Genomic DNA, 21,045 nt, shown 5'->3' on the forward strand with positions numbered 1-21,045 from the left:
AAAGTATGCTTTTATTCCTTGCAAGAATCTACAGCTTCACCTAACCAAAGGCCTTTGCATCAGCTGCTGGAGAGGCGGGCATGGCTAATGAGAAAACAGTGGTCAGCTGCAGCACTAACCCAGAGCTTGTCAGACCTGAGAAGCCTGATCCAACACAGCAGTTAGAGTGGGTCCTGCTTCTATTTGGACCTAGTTGGGCTTAGCAGTCAGAACCAGCTCAAATTAATACATCAGGTGCAGGGCATGAGATGTGTGTCTGTCCACAATAGTGCACCAAGATGAAGTAGGGGGTTTTATAAAGAATGATTAATTAAGAGAGTTAAATACCATAGTGCCTCCTGTCCATCCTTGTGTGTTCCACACTGCTCTGTTTTGTTGAGACAGTGTCTCATGTAATACAGTTATGAACTTTATTGTTAAAAAGTACATATAAAAAACAACATTGACCCATCCAAAGTCTATACACCTCAATGAACTTCTGTACAGTTAGAAGAGCCATTTCATGGAACAATTAATGTTAAGTGATAAAATCTTTTTATGTTGTAGTAAGATTTCCTATCTTCCCCCACACACAGTTCCTTTCTTTAGCTGTGGAATCCCAACACCACTTGGTGCTTGATTGTAATGGTTGACAGTGGACCCCCAAAGATCCTGCCCAACCTTGGGTCAATTAGTTCACCAAACCAAAACCTCCAGGCCCCTCACACTCAATATTTTAATCTCTCTACCCAGTCAGATTCTGAACATACTTCACCAGGGTCTACCTGAAGACTCTGATCCTCCCCTTCATTAATCTTCACAAAACCCCCAGATCATCTCAGGTTCCACATCCAATGTACCAGCCTTGTCTAGTCACACCTGCTTGTGCATCTCTAACTTCCAGTCACTGGTCAGGTCAAGCCTCACCTCTCCTCAACCTCTAGGCCCTTCAAGTGTCATAATCCAACATGTTTTCCCAACCAGAGTGATTCCAACTGATCCTCCCCTTCATAAACTTTCCTCAACCTTGAATCAACCCCCAGACTCTAGGCTTAGACCAAGATATATGCCCTGCACGCTAGCCCAGCACCCTGTGTTCACCTGATTTTATTCCACGTAATCCATATTCAACCTTTAGGTCCAACATATCCTAGAAATCCTTGTTCTCTAACAACGTGTTCTGTAAATATCAGACACAGAGCTAACAAAAGAAGTCCACATGCCCAGATCTCATCACAAAAAGACAAACAATATGAAAGATCAAGTCAGTATCTCGACCCCTAAATCCATCACTCCTATAAAAACAGTTGCCAGTGAGAACTACCTAAATAAACTCCAGAGCATAGAGTTTAAAAGAATAATAATAATCTTTACTAAAAAAATTAAGAAGTTTAAAGAAGACACAAAGAAACAGCTCAATGAACTTAAACAGGATAAAAGGCTGATTGATGCCCAAGAAAACACAAACACAGGTTGATGGAAATGACTTAAAAAATCCAGGATTTGAAAATGGAATTCAACAAAGAGAACTGGGTAGAACTCAAGCTGAGATGAAGAAAGAATCCAAAAACAGAAACCAAAAAGTATAACTAGAAAACCCAAAGGAAAGTCTTGTAAATAGAATTATTCAAAAGAAGATAGAATAGAGGATCTAGACAAAATAATAAAAGAATTTGAAAATTTTTACATACCGGAAATGAACATGCAGGAAATATGGGACAGTATGAAAAGATAAAACAATTGAATTACAGGAATAAGTGAGGCAGAACAGTTCCAGTTCAATGGCATAGAGCAAATCTTCAACAAAAACACAGAAAAGATTTCCACAAATTAAGACATACACACAGAAATACAAAAAGCACGTAGAACACCAAATAGAAGACCAGAAAAGAAGCTCCCTACTGAAATATCATAGTTAAAACACCAAGCATACAGAACATAGAAAAAGCACTGAAAAGTTGCAAGAGAAAAAGACAAGTCACATATAAAAGGAAAACCCACCAGAATAATGGCTGATTTATCAATGGAAGCATCAAAAGCCAGAAGAGTCTGAAGCAATGCAGATTTTCTGCAGTCTAAAATACTATGACTGCAAACCTATTCTGATGTACCTAGCAAAACTATCTGATATAGGTGAAGGAGAAAAAAAAACTTTCCATGATATAAAAAGACTTAAAATATTATATTCAACAGACCAAACCTAAAGAAAATACAGGACACACTACTTCAGGCTGAAGAGAGGAATGAGCAGCTAAGAGACCACAAAAACAAAACATACAAAGCTATAGTTACTAAAACATAAAGACTACTGAGAACACAAACAATACCAAAAGTCAATAACCCATTACTGCAATTAACACACCTTTCAATAACAAGTTTAAATATTAATGACCTCAATTCTTCAATGAAAAGACACAGGCTGGCTGAATCCATTTGTCTGTTGTCTACAAGAAACATATCTTATCTTGAAGCATAGGCACTGTTTTAGAGTGAAAGGAAAGACAAGAGTACTCCAATTAAATGGAACCAGAAAGCAAGTAGCCATCACTATTCTAATACCTGACAAAATAGACCTCAAACTAAAATCAATCAGAACAGATAAAGGACACTTTATTCTAACCATGGGAACAATTAATCAAGAAACCATTATTCTTATATCCAGAAATAAGTATAGCTCTCAGCCCTCATCAAGAAACCTCTCCTTGCAGACTGAACCGGCCATCTTCTGTAAGCAGGCAAAGCTTTCAGTGAAGGGATTGGGACACCAACCCAACCACAAAACCTTTGATCTACAATTTATCCTGCCTGCAAGATGTGCTGGGGAAAGGTGGTTGAGTACTGGTGGGAGTGGCCAATCAATGACTAGTCCAACTTGAGGCCCATGCCATAAGATGCTGTCTGGAGGGCCAGTAACCAGAGTATGAACAGTCAGGAGACCTAGGATAGAACCAAACACAACTGACAAAAAAAAGTCAATGAAATGATTCCTAATGCCACTCTGTTATATTTTTAGACCAGAGCCTGGCACAATCGTCATCAGAGAGCTGTCATTCAGCAATTGATGAGAACAGATACAAAGATCCACAGTCAAACATTAGGCAGAGCTTGGGGAATTCTGCTGAGGAGTGTGAGGAAGGATTGTAGGACCAGAGGAGTCAAGGGCACAACAAGAAAACAGCCCACAGAATCAACTAACAAGGGCTCATTATGAGGGCTCACAGAGACTGGTCAATGGTCAGGACGCTTGTATGGATGTGAACTAGGTCCTCTGCATATATCTTGTGGTTGTATAGCTTGTTGCTCTTGTGGGACTACTGACAGTGGGAGCAAGGACCGTCTCTGACTCTTTTGCCTGCTTTTCAGACTCTTCCTCCTGTTGAGTTGCCTTGTAGAGCCTTGATGTGAGGGCATGTGCCTAGTTTTATTGTAACGATCTGCCATGTTTGGTTAATATCCCTGACAGGCCTGCTCTTTTCTAAAAGTAAAGAAGGAGTGGATCTGGGGGAAAACGGCTGTGGTGAGAGGTATTGGAAGAGGAGGGAGGGGAAACTGCAGTTGGAATGTAATATATGAGAGAAGAATAAATTAAAAAGAAGAAAAGAAATGTCTCCTTGTAACAGAAGGAAATGATTACAGAAATGAAAAGAAACATTATCATTTTCTGCCTAGCCCCAATTGATGCATCTACAATACAACTCTTGCACCTAAAGTTCAATGAATAGAAGGATATGGGGTAAAAAGACTGTAAGAACCAGGGAGCAGTAAGTTTGCAGTGAGGGTGCATTACCTAGAATGTCAGAGAAGCTGCACCCATGTAATCTCATCAACATGGCTACCTAAACAAGATGTGAACAAGGACAACACAAATAGACATGCTAAAATGGAAGGGAGAAATATCATGGAGCCTCAACCCTAGATAAAGAACTACAAGCAACTAATGAGTACTGAGAGTGGGAGAAACAGTCTTCCCTAGGCAAGAGCCCTCAAACTTATATTATGGTCAGCCCTGAAACCATATTCATACAAGTAAAATATGTACTAGGCAGGTTGCATTTATATATTTATGAATATTTATCTATCTATCATCTATCTATCATCTATCTATATCTACAGAATAACAAAGAAGCAGAGACCATGAATTTGAGAGTTGGGGAACAGATACAAAGGAAGGATTGGAAGGGGGGAAAGGGAAGAGGGAAATGATGTGATTATATTTTAATTTAAAAATATTTTAACTATTTTGAAGGTTTAATGCTAACCCTTTATAAACTGGAAGCAATATATAAGTGTTATTTATTCTGATACTGCAAAGTTGTTTCAACAGTTGAAAACCAAAGTAATTCATAGTATCAACAGACTGAAGACAAGATAAACATGTTCAGCTTTATAGATACAGAAAAAATCACTTTAATTTTTAACATTTATCCATAAGAACTCACAGAAAAAAGCATGGGAGGGAATTTTTTAATCTAATGTAAAGCATCTACAAAACTCAAAGTTTCAAACAGAAAAACTAAGCTGGTAGCATGCTTGATTTAGGATGACTGAAGTTTTCCCTAATATAAGGAACAAGGTTAAGATGTCCCTTTCACACAGTACTGGGAGCCTAAAAATGTACCATGGCAGAAAAGAAGTAGGTAGCTTCAAACAGTAAACATAGATTTTGGGATTGTCAAGAATGCTTACTGCTTTTGCGGAGGACCAGACTTTGGTTCCTAGCACCCATGCATGGCAGTTCACAACTGTCTATAACTATAGGAGCCCTAGGAGATCCAACACCCTTTCCTGCCTCTCCCCCCAGCACTTATACTCATGTGCACATACCCTGCCCATTCATATAATTTAAAAAATCTTTTTAGTGTAGATTATCTCTGTCCTCAAACTATTTAATCAACATAGAACAGAACTCCATGAACTCTATGAAAAAGCTCCCAGAACTACTTAATTAAAGTATTAGTCATATAACACAAAGTAAACCTAGAAACCAGACTATATATTTACATTTTACCAACCACAACAAAAAATTATAGCTAAAAACGGCCCATATACAGAACAACAGAAAACACTGAATACCTAAGTAAAAGTCTAACACAGAGGATCTATGAGATGAAAATTATAAAACTCTCTTGAAAGTGATTAAAGACTTAAATAAACAGACACACATCTGCTCAGGGACTCACTTAATTAACTTGAGTTTTATTAATTCCAATCAAAATCCTAGCAAATTTTTTGGAAGATTTATTTATTTATATCTTATGTGTACTAATGTTTGTCTGAATATGTGTGTGTCGAGTGCAGGAAGTGCCATGAAGGCCCAGAACATAGCATTGATCCCCTAGAACTTCAGTTACCAATGATTTTAGCTGCCAATGGATTTGGGTGCAGGAAACTGAAGTCACATCCTCTGCAATAGCACTAAGTGCTCTTAATCATGGATCCATCTTTCCGGCTCCCAGAAGAAATTTTTATAGATGTCAATAAGATCATTCTAAAATGTATTAAAAGAAACTAAAATAGACAAGACAATTTTCTGAAAGATTTATTTCTACATTTTATGTATATGGGTGTTTTGTCTGCATACACATCTGCACACCGATACCCAAGGACTCCAGACTCCAGATGACTGTGAGCAGCTGTGTGGGTGCTAAGAGTTGAACTCAGTATCTCTGGAAGAGCAAATCAGTGCTCTTAACTGTTGAGTCATCTTTCCAACCCTGGCAATACAATTTTGAAAGAAAACACAATTGGAAGATTCAGATCATCCAGTGCTCAGAACAATATGTAATGTTGATATGCCAGACAAAATTCAGAGAATGCAAAATGTAAAACTTACAAAACTTTGAAGAATGGATCAGTAGGATGGCTTAGTAGGTATAGGCCACCAAGCTTGGCAACATGAGTTTGATACCCAGGATTCACATGGTAGAAGAGGACAGACTCCCTCAAGTTCTCCTTTCACCTCCCAAGCATGCCCTGGCATGCATACACACACACACACACACACACACACACACACACACACACACACACACACATGTGCGCACGTGCACACACACATGTACACACACATACATACACACAGTACATAAATAAATATAAAAATAATTTAAAACTTTGAAGAAAACATAAAAAAATCTTTGTGACCTTGGGATAAAGAGTTCCTACATGTGATGCCAAAATCACAACCAACAAAAAAAATTGACAAAAGACTTAATAAAAATTATGCACTTCCACTTTGTACATCACTTATCAAGAGGATGAAAAACAAGTCACAGCCTAGAAGAAAACTTTCACAAATTTCACATGTGACAAGTGACAGGTGTCCAGAGTGTACAATGAGCTCTTTAGACTGGATAGTAAGAAGGCAAAAATTGTGGATTTTATATGTGCAAAGGATTCTAACAGTTTAGTAAATAGGACACAGACACAGAGACGAGATATTTAACATCCTTGGTCAAGAGGAAATACTAGTTCAAATGATGAGGATCCAGCACTTACCCACCAAAATGACTTTGGGTGAGGGAAATAAAACCAAAGCAACCACAAGAACATGGAGCAGTGGGAACCTTCTGAAAGCATCTTTCATCTTGTAGTTTGAATTTCCTGTCCTGGAGATGAAAGAAAGACCCCTACACGTAACCTACTTGGTTCCAGACAAAGCATGGCTGGAAACATGGAAAGAAGAATGCAGGTGTGGAAGGAGGAGTAAAGGAAGTGGTGAGGGGTCAGCTTATGGAGTAGACTGTGGGTGGGGGTGTGGAGCCTAAAAGGGAGGTATAAAGGGACGTCCAGACATGAGGAGGGAGATAGGACAGGAGGTGTTGAAGAACACGTACTTGGTTAGGATTCGGTCAGACTACTCAGGTATCTTGAGTGCTGTGTGCATACTCTGTGTTTTATAATTTAATACAAAAGTTTAAGGAGGATTTTTATGAGTCTTAAGTTTCTAATGAATCTTAATTTTGAAAAGATATTTGTGAAGGATGTCATTCAAACTGGGATGCACTTTAAAGCTCTGTTTTTACTATCACTGACAGAAAAAGCAACACTACAGATAAAGTAATAGTACTTAAGAATGTGATTTCTAGCACATAATGGTAAGTGATAAGGTTGCACATATTTCTTCCACTGAAGGACAATGCTCCCCAAAGAGAGATGGCCGTGTCATCGAGGTGTATCCACACTGACCGTAAAGAGCTGAAGCCAGAGCACAGGCTGTTCTGAGCAAGCACAACTGCTTCTGTGTGGGGCCCCTTTGAGAACGCAACTCCTGTGTAATTTTTTTTAAAGGGAAGGATTTATAAATTAATCAAAGCCCAGATTATTCACCAGAGGTAATAGAACTTAGAGATGCTTCCTCATCCTAACCCTTTCCCCATTAGGTACCCCTGGTGTTCCCAGAGTCCCGCAGATGCTGTTGCTCATGGCCAAGGTAGACATAGAACACTGTTCAACTTAGTTCACATTGACTGGCTAAAAAGGACCGAGTTAGGAAAGCATAAGAGGCAAGAAGACCCAATACAAAGGAAATCTGAGCCATAAGACAGGATGCAGAAGCCTATAGGGAAGGCAAGAAAGTCCAAGCCAACTTTCTGGAATGGAGCCCAGCACCTGGCTGTCCATTATACTTTTCTTCCTCTATATGTACATGAGAATATATATATATATATATATATATATATATATATATATATATATATGGAGGTGAGAGGGTGTGACTTCACTCTGAAAGGAGCTATTCCCTCCTTGGGTTCTTAATATTTTCATTCCCTCTTTTAAAGCAGGCATAGACAGAGATAGTGCCTAAAATTTGAGTGGTGATGAACATAAGGCCAACCCTCTCCCACAGTGATTGAGAATAAAAGTGAGGAACTACCAGCTCCTGCCATCTGTACTGCCAACAGAGGCTCACCCAGGACCTGGCCCAGTGAGGATGGGGGCAAAGGAATACAATTCTGCCCTATCTTATATTCTCATCATTTCCTGATCTTTTTGTGCCAGCCCTCAGTCCTCAGAGACTGTTCTGTTGTGACAATCTTCTGAGATGTCAGAGACAAAGCTTGAACACTTCAGAGAAACCCCAGCACCAAACAGTCTGGGGATTCATCTCATATGGGAAAAAGTCCCACCTAATGAAGTTCCCATCAGCCTGAATGCCAGTGTGAAAGAATTGTCAAGTCCTGTTTGCATAGGACTCTGGATGAACCACATAGAAACTCAACACTGACTATTTTTAGTGTTCAATTTGGGAATAAATGGCATAATATTTAGGTTCTTTCATCAATGGGTAAATATGGAGTGACAAATGATTCTTAGATTTAGCAAGAGAATGATGAAATCCTTAACTCCTTCCTTGAAGTTGTTCTCTGCCCACAGATCCTAGCTTAAGTAGTCTTGGACAAGACTGGCTAATAGCTCATGAAGGCACATTAGTGCCTTTCAACTACTTATTAGGAAACACACATCAAACAAACAAACAAAACCATCATGGCTGTGTGGAGTTGCAGTGAAATGTGCTCTTACCTCCAGCAGCAGCCGTCCCTCCTGCACAGGGAGCCCTCTGTGTGAGTGGTCTTCAGGTGGCAGGGCTGGAGCTGGCCATACACATGTCTCCTGCAAGGCTGTCAGGGAAGAATGAATAGATGAGCCCTTTGCAGAGCCCAGACCTGCTAGTGGTTTTTAAGTCATGTTTTTCTTATGTTTGTCTGAATTATACCCCATGGTTCCTGCTAGATGTTCAACCTAGGCTGTGCTGTTGTCCTATACAAGATATGCAGCGTCTCCAAGAAGTCCTAAAAAGTTGTATAATTGGCAGCAGGATCAAGTTGAGGCCCCAGGTCAACAGGAAAGGGTGACCTAATGTAAAAGTGTGACCAACTCATGCACCACCCACCCTCATCTTGGAAACTGCTCTTGATTCTCCCATCTACCCAGTCTTGAGACAAAGTATGGCTTCCTGCCAGGTCCCCTTCATGATCGAGGATCCCAGGATTCCCACAGACATGTCACCTACTGAGATCCAAATACCAGCAGATCTCAACAGAACTGATGAAGGGGAACCAGTCTGCCATCTGCTTCAAGGCTAGGTCAGGGTCCTCTGAGCCTACCCATATCCCATACCCTCATCTCTCCTAGAAGGGAGCAGGCCAAATGTCCTCATCTGGAGGTAAATGAAGTCCCTTGAGAATGCCCACACTTTCCCAAATGCTTCTGAGCCTATGAAGCTGCCAGCCTCCCTGGTGCCCCTATTCAAGTCTGGTCTAATGGCTTTGGGAAGAAAAGTTCATGGTTCTCTTACTAAGCTGGATTCCAGTCTTTGGAGGACTGTCTGCATCTCCACCATTTGGAGACCTAAGACCAGACAGAAAGTCCCATTGCTGAGGGCCACAGCATTCTTAAAAGTACTTTTATCGCCTGCTCACAGCCCACCTCATGCTGAAAAGGATGAGTTTGATAGGCTGGGAGTATTTTTCAGAAGTAAAAGTGGTATTTGAATCAAAATTCTATCATTCATGTGTCACATGAGTTGGCCTTCAAACCCTGATGCCCAAGAGTGGTGGTATAGTTTGGTAATCCTTACCTAGAATCTGAGCCTCATTATGACTCCATGCCTCCCTTTCTGAGTGAGGCATGGAGTTCCTACCAGTCTACTGTCAGCTGGTCCCATGAAACTGAACTCCCCTTTTTTGGAGCTCTTAGCATCCCCAGAGGTTTGAGGAATCCAGGCTCCCAGGCAGCCCTACTACTCTGGGATCCAGATACTGTTTAACACCCTGCCCCACTCCCCAACAGACCTACACCTGGCCCTCAGAGTTAGCCTTCCTAGTCTCATGCAAAACTGTTGTTTCAGCTTGTTGGCAGCCTCCAGTGTCCCAGAAGTCAATGGCATCCTCAGACAGTCCTACCCACATGCAAGGGTGTTGGTAAGGGTAATGGACGCTGTGTGATAGGCCACCTTTCCCAGGGGAGCCCAGGAGACTATGGCCCCAGTGCAGTGGTATGACCTGTGGGACCTGGTGTCTTTCTCTTCCTTTTTTGAAGCTGCCATTTCTTACCCTTGTCTCCCTCAACTACTGAGACTGGATTTTCTGCACTAAGTAAAGAATGTACCATTTTCTTTGTCAGAACTCAATCACTCCTGGGAGACTTGAGTCCCCGATGCCTCTAGGGCAATGGTTTTCCATCTTCCTAATGCTGTGACCCTTTCATACAGTTCCTCATGTTGTGGTGACCCCCAACCATAAATTATTTTCGTTTCTACTTCATAACTGCAATTTTGATACCGTTATGGCCATAATGTAAATATCTTTGGAGATAGAGGTTTGCCAAAAAGGGTCAGAACCACAGGTTAAGAAAAGCTGCTTTAGGAGAAAGAAAGGGGTGAATCCAGACTCCTTGAAGCCTACCCACCAGTTCTTCACCTCTAACCTCCCCAGTTTGGGCCTTCTACACAGGAGGCAATGATACATTGAGTTTCCAGATGTGGCTTCAGGAGTCCTCCAAGGGGTCCACTTTATTGTACCCCTCTTCTTTGTGATCTGCTCTGCTTCTTCTCTGGCGATAAGGAACAGACTAGCTTCCACTAGCTTCCACGCGGAGGCGCTAGAGCCCCAGGAGGCATCTCCATAGCCCTGGGGCAATATTCCATGAAAACAGCAAGAGTTAAATGAGCAGCTGTCCCCTCCTGCTCTGGGTTGAAGAGAACAGGAAGATTAGGCCTGTGTAGGTCCCACGAAAACCAAGGCATTAGCGGGGAGGATTCCCAGCAGACAGTTTTCTAATGGCCTCCCTGCAGAGGAGCAAGCACCGCTGAGTTTGCACAAGGCTTCCAGAGAACTTAAGCTAGGGTGGCTGAGGGGCCGATAAACTTGTTATGCCGGGACGAGGGTGGCGGTGGGGCTGCTGGACCACTTGAACACAACCCAGAAACTGACCAAATCTACAGGATCTCCCTACTCCAATCCCGAGAGCCAGCTCCGCCTCTTAATGCGGTTTAGGTCCAGCAGAGCTGAGCTCCTGGGACTCCGCCACCCCCATCGCGTGCTTGGCGCCTCCGGCTTCCTCCTGCGGCCACCGGCGTCACGCGATGGCTGAGATCGCGTGCGAGTGAATGGGGCCCCACCCGGCAGGCGTGGGGGTAGATTGGTTGGGGGCCCAGACCCGAGGGAAAGGGATAGAGGTGTGGCCGGGGACTGGGGCGGGACCGGGATGGGAGGGGTTTGGATTGTCTCACCTCTCGGTCCAGTAATGCCTGCCTGCAGTGGCTGATCAGCCGAAGGAGGGTGTCTTTGCTAAATTAAGAATAGTGGCGGTCACTGGGGCCCCCACAAAGCATAGCTAGGGAGTAGGTGTCTAAGAACCAACAGAGGCTTAAGGTGATCCACACGCCTCCGAGAGTCTCTCCACTACTTCCCTCTGCTTTCTTCACGGCTTCTGTCCCTCTACCCTGCTCCTATAGACCTTCCCCGCCCCTGTGGGCTTCTAGGATCATGAGCAGGAAACTTCAAGGCACCAACCCCTACAAGTTTCGACCTGCTCTGCTGGGGCCACTGGCAAAAAGAGGGACCTGCTAGGGAGGCTCACTCAGAAATGAGCACAGAAATTCCTGTGCTCTGTGCCCAGCTCGATCTAAAATCCAGGTAATCCCGTCAACAACCCTAGTCTTTCCCCCACAACTGTAGACGCAGGATCAGTAAATCCCTACCCCAGGAAACACAGTCACTTTTGAGATTTAAAGGGACACTTCAAGGAGTCCTCAATTGGTCACAATCAACTGGAGCCAACGAATCTTTCACTTCTCTTATTTTCTAAAACCTCGAAGTAGTTTATTTGGAACAGCAAGATTTTGAAGAGTTACCATGGAGACAGTTGAAATTGCTACACACAGCAATGCAGCGAGTACAGGCTATCCTGGACACTCAACTTCCTAGTAACATATTTCTCTTTCTCCATACTTAGCAGGTAAGGAGGATCCCTTCTCTGGATGCTAGATACACACAAATCCAGTTATTGCTGGGGGTCAAATGTTTCTGTGGAGGAGAAGCAAGAAGACTGAACCATCTCTACTCCTGGGTAGTGCTGTAATGCCTGAAATATGACTCCTTTTTTTTCTCTTTTCTCTCAGCTCAGTGATGTCAATTCCTACACCTAAGTGGTATGTCTGATCAGTGGGACAGTCGTTTCTACAGTTACTTTTCCCCTGGACTTGCTATGGTCAGAAACAAAGTTAAGCAAGCCAGCTGGAGCAGAGAGATGTTCCAGAATTTTGGCTAAAGTTTTCTGAGTGTTTACAAGGCTGAGTAAAGTTTATTTTAGATTGTCAATAGATAGAGATGTGGGTCCCAGGCAGAGCAGAAAGGAAGGGTAAGAAAAGGATGGGAAAGAAAAGCAAAGGGGGAGAAAGAAAGAACAGGAGAGAAAAGAAGAGAAAGAAAGTAAGAGAGATGACTTGTCACTCAGGACTCACCCAGAATCTCCTGGCAGCAAGCTGGACTGTCCTGGACAGTTGAAATCTCTGAAGCATCTCCTGGCAAATAAGGAGACCTGACTGGAATTTCAGTAAATCAACTTACTTTAGAGTCCCAGAACTACAGCTGGGAAGAACAGGTCTCCGTCAAGATTCAGTCTACAGCATCACAGTCTACTGTGAACATAATGCCGAAGTAAGCAACAAGGCAGAGACAGTATGGACAGACAGAATGACACATTGTCCGGGTCCTGTATTAGGTCACACTATGCTTCAGGGTTCTACCAGTGAAAACCTGTCCCACATATTACTTCACGTGAAGAAGGTGTAAGGACCAGTAGACCTACAGGTACATCACAGCTATTTCAAGGTGCACAGCTGCCAGGCCTGCTGGCAGAATACTCCGCAGTTCTAGAAGGCAGAAACAAGTAGGCATGAAAGAGAGCCCTGGATTCCTGGCTACCCTGTCTTGAGAAAGCTCCGTGAGTGAAGTTGCTTAGATATGGACAGGTTCCCTAAGAGTGTCTCAGGATCAAAGGGGATACCCTGGTGACAGTAGTTATTGGTTCCACAGTCTTGTGATACTCACAGCCCTTTTGTGCATCTAGGATGTTCAGTTGTGCTAAATGCATGGGTTCATCTGTGCATTAGGCAGTCTGATGATTGCCTGATGGTGATGCACCTACTGGGGATCAGGACACAGGGTTCCTGCCACATGCGTGGAATCTCATTAATTTGGAGAAAATCCAAGAGTCTTTGGAAAGGACAAGTCTGAATCTCTTGCTGACTTGTTTCAGATGTTTGAGTGACCAGATCCACAACCAAGGACTGGCCTCTACTTTAACAAGGACAGTGCCTGGGGCCATGACCGACATTGCTTTGACTATGTGTGAGTTGTCCAGTCACACAGCTTCCAATGTCTTAGGTTATTTCAGGCAGGGTAGCATCTGAATCAGGGTCCAGTGAGGCTGGTACAGCTTTCCTAGTGTGGATGGTATCACCCAACTGCTGAGGCCCTTTCCTCCTGTCTTTGCGTGAACTGTAACATAGCCTCTCATTTACATCTGCTCCTGATTCTCAGTTTGTACCTAGGCTGGATCACAGCATTCATCTCCCAGGGTTTCCCATGGATTCAGCTTCCATGATACATGAACCAATTCCTCATAGTGCCTGCCTCTGTTTATCTGCTTCTCTAGTGAACCCTGAAAAATATATGTCCAAGGCCAGTTCTGGGGTAAAAGGCCAACATTTCAGAATCAGGAGCTCAGGCTCTATACTGTGTCTGACCTCCAGGCTCCAAGCTGCACACTGTTCCAGTATCCTTTATGTTGTTTTCTCCTCCAGCCTTCTAAAGAGGTTAGGCAAGTTTAATGGGAATATGTCCCATCACCCCAGCCTAGCTGCTAGCTGTGCCTTACCTGGGACTTTACCAAATACTAGTCTTTGGGATCTCTGCAATGCCCACTTATCATTCAAAATATCTTTTCCCTGCTCAGTCCCTCAAACAAGAAAAAAATATTGAAATACGAATAAACATTCACCCAAATGTAATATTAAAAAATTGGAGCATAGCTCAAGTTGTATATTATAGTAAGTTGCTGCCTTTGATGTATAATTTGTAGATTTTTAAAATACATTCATTAAAGATTTCACACTTCCAAAAAGTTCACAAAGGAACACACACACACACACACACACACACACACACACACACAAATGCATTTTCTCAATGCAAATCAAAATGACTGAGATTCCATCTTACACCTGTCATAATGGCTAAGATCAAAAACACAAATGACAGCTTATTCTGGAAAGGATGTGGAGCAAGGGGGACACTCCTCCATTGCTGGTGGGAGTGCAATCCTGTACAGTCACTTTGGAAATCAATATGATGGTTTCTCAGGAAATTGGGGCCAAATTGTTGGAGTTTCCCTTGTACCAGACTTATACCGAACTCCATAAAGCCTCCATTTCCAGATAGGACTCCTGGAAGCAGTTGACACACAGCCTGAACTGGCCATCCCTTGTGATTGAATTGGTGACCACCCCAGATGTCTGCAGAGAATCTTCATCCAGTGTACTGATGAAGGAAAGACTCAAAGAGCCAGGGCCAAACATTGGGCAGAGCTTGGAAGTCCTGCTGAGGAGAGAGAGGAATTATAGGAATCTGGTGGGGGGGGGGGGGCAGTCAGGGACATCACAGAAAAACCCACAGAAATGGCTACCCTGGCTCATGGGAACTCACAGAGTCTGAACTGACAACCAGGGAACCTGCATGGGACTGACCTAGACCTTCTGCATATGTGAGACAGTTGTGTAGCTTGGTCTATTTACAGGACTTCTGGCAATAGGAGCAGGGGCTGTCCCTGGTGCTTTGACTGGCTCTTGGGAACCTGTCCCTCATTCTCGATTGCCTTGTCCAGTCTAAATACAGGGGCTCGTGCTTGATCTCAAGGCAGCTTGATAACCACGCTTTGCTGATGTCCATGGGAGGCCTGCCTCTTTTTTAGCAAATATAGAGGAGAGGTGGATCGAGGGAGGGTGGAGGGAAGGTGGGGAGAGAGAGTGGGAGGAGAGGAAGGAGAAGAGGCTGCAGTTTGGATGTAAAATAAATAAATAAAATTTTAAAAATGCATTTCCTCTGAGCCAGTGAGAACTAGTCAAAAGGCAGCTATGTCCCCATCTCTTCTTAACTCCCTGCTTAGGGCATTTACTTCTCCCCACAGGCTCTGTGTAGCACCATGCAAACTTTAAAGGAGAAACACCACTCTTGCCTTCAAATACCTGTCATTGTGGAAGATGAAAACCAAACTAGCTCTGTGTGAGAATTTTGGCACAATGCAGATCCATATTCTTTTCATGATGTAAAATCTCTGACACAGCAAAAGCTAGGTGTTCTTATGGATTTTTATCAGAAATGTTTCAGCAAACAATAGCAAGAGAAAGTTCTCCCATATCACTGAGGGCTCAAGAAGTGTTTTGTAAAACAACAAAAAAAGTGTTTTAAAATAAAATATTTTAAAGTCAAAGATGTACTAAATTCATAATTTCATGATGTTCAGGTGTGAATATCAGCATGAATAAGGCATCGATAAGATTCACCAAACTCCCACAGCTACAGACAGATACTGTTCTGACAGCGCAGACTGGGTGTCCTAGAAGTCAGAAAGAGTACATAATCTACTTGTAAACAAAAACTGATTGCTGTAGGAAGTCTTACATCTAGTGGCTACCTGCCCACTGGGGCGTGGCCTCATACTATATATGCTGATGTAGAGCATGTGTCCGGCCTCTTTTCCGGCCTCTCTGTTCCGGTTGTAGGATTCATTTTCTGATCTCGGTTCAAACAGAGGATTTTGATCTGTGAGTCTACCCCTAAATAAATAATCATCTATTTCTCAGTTCTGAGCTAGTGTGGAATGGAGGATGAAAGTTTAGTAAATCACTTGGTTATCCATGAGTTCAATTTTCAGCAACACACACATACACACAACACAAGCACTCAAAAATAAATCTATACATCATTATAGGTCATTAGCTCCTATCAGGGTTTTGTCATAATTGTGATCGACAGACACAGATTGAATTTAGTAAAACATCCTGGTATCTTAATGTCAGATACACAGGTCCTTATGAAGATATATCCTCTGGTTCCCTGTAGTTGCTTCCCCTTTAAGCCTATCATTCAACCTGTCACTGCCTATCCCTGACTTTATACAGCAGAGAATGAGATACCACATGTGAACCAAACATAAGAGGAAACACTGAACAGGGAGTCAGAGAAGTTCTACTGTGGCTTGGGGATAAGGGGTGATGTCAAGTGTGGTCAGGCAAACCATCTGAGGGATGGCCTTTGAGAAAAGATCTGGATGCAGCAATACCAAGATGGCTAGAAAAATAGGCCCAAGTGTTTACCTAAACCCTAAGAACGAACCAGAACCCCAAACAGACATCTGTATTTCCAGGCTACTGGACGGGAGATATCAGTCTTTCAGAAACCTGGGATGTGGGAGTGAGAGTAGAGTGGAGCACATGGCCATGGCCCATTCCTGAAAGAATAGTTAACAGAGTTTGTGCTGAATAGAGCACCCTGGACACCAGCAGCCCTATCACCTGATTTCATGGACCGGCCCTGACTTCCCAATCTTGGAACTTGGGCTGCTTTAGCAACATGCCATCTTGAGAACAGAGTCTCTTTCAGAATCTTCCTGTTCTAGAGACAGAGCCTCTGTACATCCCCATCTCGAGGGTCCACCGATAATCAACCACACTAACACAGAAAGCCGCAGCTCCACAGCCCAATCAGGCCAGCTGTGCAATGCATTGTGGTGTCCCACAGTATCTTGGCCTAAGCAGCGTCCTGCGTAAGGGACAAGAGCTCAAGCACTGCCATGGACTTCCCGCAAGATGAAGGAGTTATGGTACTTCCTTTAGGCTAGGACACCTCCTTATTCCCCTTGAGAGTGCTCCTCCTGTGGGTCACAGGGATACAGCCTTCATAGTCTACACCCCGAGCACCACCTCTTCCAGTAACAAAAGCTGACATGATCAGCAACTGGTACTTTCTTCTTGGATCCTGAGTTTATTTCATTCAGCATCCCATGTCTACTGCCAAAGCAAATTCCTTCTATAATACCTGCAGTCTAAATCAGGAAACACCTTAGACACTGCTGTCTGATATCCCTGAAGGACTCAGTAGGGTTATAGCTGAGTTCACAAGGAATTACCCATATTCATAAGATTGAGACTTGACTCCTATCCTTCATCCTCTGCATCAACTCAGACCTGCTCTAAAACCAGATGTTAAGTCCCCAAATTATGAAACTAGAAAAAGAAAACATAGGGGAAATACTTTAAGATATTAGCACAGAAAAAAATGGCAAGTGTCAAGATGGCTCCAAATCTAACAACCTGAGTTTGCATCAGGACCTACATTGTACACATGGTAGAAGAATGCCCACCCACACCTCAGGGGAGGAGGGAGAATAATGTAATATAAAATATAAATTTTAATGTAATTTTAAAAACTAAAATAAGAAATATAATCCTTAACTCACTTCTGAGTTAACAGTCAAAGAAAATGAACGCATCAAAGAGACATTAACTCTTTCATAATATGAGACACCATTCATAATAATCAAGATATGGAATCAGCCTAGATGTTCACTGATGAATTAATGGATATGGAAAAAGTGATGAACAAACATTGTGAAATGGTATTCATCCATTAAAAGGATGAAATGCTATTGTTTACCAGAAAAAAAAATGATAGAATTGGGTGTCATTGTATCAAATGAAAAAAGCCAGACATTGAATCTACCGCATGTCCTCATTTATTTGTGGAGGCTAAAAGTGTTGCTGACACAAAAGTAGAGAGAAGGTCATTCATAAGATGGGAAAGATAGTGTGAAGAGAAATAGAGAGGGTGGGTAATGGCTATAAAAATGGAGTTCGAAGTAGGAAGGAGCTCTGAAGGACCAGCTGTAAGTCAAGTTCCAGAAGATCCAATAATCTCTTCTGACCTTTGAAGGCACCACATGCATGTTGTACACAGACATGTATTCAGGCAAGACAGTCATATATATATATAATAAATCTTAAAAAGAGAGAAAATGACCAAAAGGATTGACTTCAAAAATGTAATAATGGTTCAAAACTATCACTATACTTAATGTGTTAGTTCTAATGACAAAAAGAGAAATGCTAATTATTCTAACTTGATCATTATGTATGTTTCAGTATAAGTATGATACACATTTCACTCAACCAATAAGCACAAATATTATATTCCAGGTAAAAGTTCTAATTAAAAGTAAAAATAACTGAAGGAAATAAAGGTTTGGAGATAATATTTTCCAGGTATTCAGGCTGCAAAGGTAACATTTCCACAAGCCAGGAGATCTCTCCTATGCCTGCTCCCTGTGTATGCCCTGTTCAAGCCCTGCTGAGAGCTGTTTTGTTCTGCTTTCCACAGCCACTGCTGTCCACTCTTCTGCCTTGGATTCCTGGTGCCTCGGGTGTGATACATGGTGTTAACGTAGGTACTCTCAGCAGATTAAATACAACCACTGAGGACAATGAGTACTGTTTCTCTCCTTTATGTTTTCCCCCATTGACACAAAAAGATATTTTGTTTGAGATTATAAAAATCCCATATCTCACCACACTTTTACCATTATTCTTTGTATTTATTGGTATTTTTTGCCTGAATTAAATATGGCTCAATGGCCACTGAATGATGACTCATAACTCAACCCATTTTATGTTTGCCTCGCCTACCTTTATTAGCTAGTAGTGTATTACAGAGAGATCTTCTCACTGTTTATTTAATTCACTCATCTATACTAATTCATATAGTTATGAGCTATTACTAGTTAAATCATTTTAATGCTAAAATCAGTCCTGACTTGGTCAGTAGAGAGCTTCCTATGTTACACGATACTCCTTCGCTGTTTCTTCTCTGGCACTAGCAGTTCTAGTTTTCAGGGTTTCTTTTTTCTTTTCTTTTCTTTTCCTTTTTGGTTTTTCTGTGTAGCCCTCACAGTCCTGGAACTTGCTCTGTCTTCTGAGTGCTGGGATGAAAGACATTTGTCACCACCTCCCATCCAGGTTATCTTTTTATTAATGACTTCTAGCTAACTTTCCCTGGAGTGTCACTGTAAGCTTTTGGTGATTTTGTCTTTTGACTTTTGTTGAGATTTGCTTTACTGATTATCTGATTTCAACATTTAGTCTACATGCAGGTTTGAGGAGACTAGAACTTTGTGGTTTGGGAGTTCAGTGCTTTATGTTTGTCCATTAGATTAATCTTATTTTTGTCTTGTTTACATCTTTATAACTTTTTCTCTTCTACTTTTTATTCCATAAATTAATATCTTTCTGATGATAAATTTATGTTTTCTTATAATTCTGTCAATGATTCTTTTTATAGATTTTGAAGTTATTAGGAACACAGAAATTTTAAATTATCTTATTCATCTGACAAAGTGAATCACTAAATAATTATGTAGTGACTCATCCCCTTTCTTTCCCCAGTGCTTTTTAACTTCAAAGAAAATTTTGGACATTGACTCAAAGACATAAGCCTTCTCTCTGTTAGGGTTTCCTCAGTGTGTCTTTCCATCTTTTTGTTCTTTCTTTCTAAACCCTTAGACTTTAAATGTGCTCTTTGTAACTATCAAAATTATAAAATATCAATATTATAAAATAACATATCTTTTAATTGGCACGGTTATTCTATTTATATTTCTTGTAACTAGCGATATATTGGACTTTTATGCTATGTATGTATTGTACCCATTTGAGTTTTTACTACCTTCTGTCTTTTCTTTTGAATATGCTTTCTCATTCTGGTTTTTCTTTTGAAAATTAAACCACATTTCTTTCTATTTATTTGTTCGTTTGTCGTTTACATACCAATCCCAGTTCCCCCTTTCTCCTCTCCTCCCACTCCCCCACCTTCCCCCCACCCATTCCTCAGTGAAGGTAAGGTGTCCCTTGGGAAGCCAACTAAACCTGTTGCATCATCTCTTTGAGGCAGGACCAAGGCCCTCCCCCTCCCGTACTTAGGCTGAGCAAGGTATCTCTACATAGGGAATGGGCTCCACAAAGTCAGTTCACGCATTAGAGACATGCCAGACACTCGGGACAGTTTTGGCCTTCTTCCTTCTCCCCTCTACTCCTATTAAGGGGATCAGGAACACCAGCATCATTGTACAGGAGTGGGACTGGGGTTCATCCTCCCACCCAAGGCTCAAGTTATGTTTTAACTGTATCACTAGACTTAAACAAATAGCCAAGCTAGCCTGCTTGGACAATAGGATAGAATACTAACATACTCTGCCTAGAAGTGACCGGCAAGGCCCTAGGCTGTTTCAGATCCTCCCGGAGTCAGAATGAGGTCTGCTGAGAAAGCTAGAAGGGAACCTAAACCTCAGTTCCTTATGCCCTGGGAAAGAATCCAGAGACAAGAGAGAGGGACTGATCAAAGCAGTCTCTAATCGGTCAGGTTGATCTTTTGAAATCAATGAAAAGAGGTAGGAAAATAGAATCAGTTCAAAAAACAATTAGCCTGATCTTCTCATACACTAGCAATGTGATTGTGAAAGCTATTTGATCCCAAGTGTTAAGTCTTAACATGGACTGGAAAGATGACTCGGTCATTAAAAGCTTGTCTCAAAACAAAAAATATGAATCCTATCAAAATTTACTCTAATGTCTAAAACTAAAGTCTCATCTCAGCATCATCTTCTCACATGGGGAGATACCTAGATATGATAAACCCCCTGAGAAGATTCCCCAAGCTGTGAGTCTGTGGCTCAAACCATGCGTGTGCATCTGAGACACAGTGGCAGAGTGCATAGGAGATGGATTCCAGTTTCAGAAGGGAGACACCAAGAAAAGAAAAAAGGATGTCATGAAAGGCTAAAACCCAGCAAGGTAAATCCAGTAAGATATTGGAGTTGAGAAATATCTTGGGTTCAAAGCTCTAGGTGGGTTTCCTCAGCCCACAGCAGCTTTGGACTCTCTCTTCGGGTCATGCTATCCCTTTATTGATGGTGAACGCATGTTGTTAGTGGAATTACTTTGTTGTGCTGCCC

At 42.0% G+C, this 21,045-nt stretch overlaps 1 protein-coding gene across 3 annotated transcripts in view; it reads right to left on the minus strand.

Annotated features, from left to right (window-relative positions):
- Ahrr (aryl hydrocarbon receptor repressor) overlaps positions 1-21,045 on the minus strand; it is an 85,650-nt gene that overhangs the window by 40,947 nt on the left and 23,658 nt on the right. Inside the window, exons 4-5 of one of the 3 annotated variants that reach the window (XM_085676560.2) lie at positions 12,446-12,505; positions 8,503-8,600 (exon numbers count right to left, since the gene is read on the minus strand). The exons of 1 other annotated variant lie outside the window; for it this stretch is intronic. In XM_085676560.2, the coding sequence (XP_085532686.2) occupies positions 8,503-8,600; positions 12,446-12,505 (158 nt within the window). The remainder of the gene's footprint in view (positions 1-8,502; positions 8,601-12,445; positions 12,506-21,045) is intronic. One more of the 3 variants, XM_048459198.3, reaches the window with a different exon arrangement.

Source organism: Myodes glareolus, chromosome 15, assembly GCF_982192425.1.
Source record: "Myodes glareolus chromosome 15, mMyoGla1.1, whole genome shotgun sequence".
Classification (NCBI taxonomy): Eukaryota; Metazoa; Chordata; class Mammalia; order Rodentia; family Cricetidae; genus Myodes; species Myodes glareolus.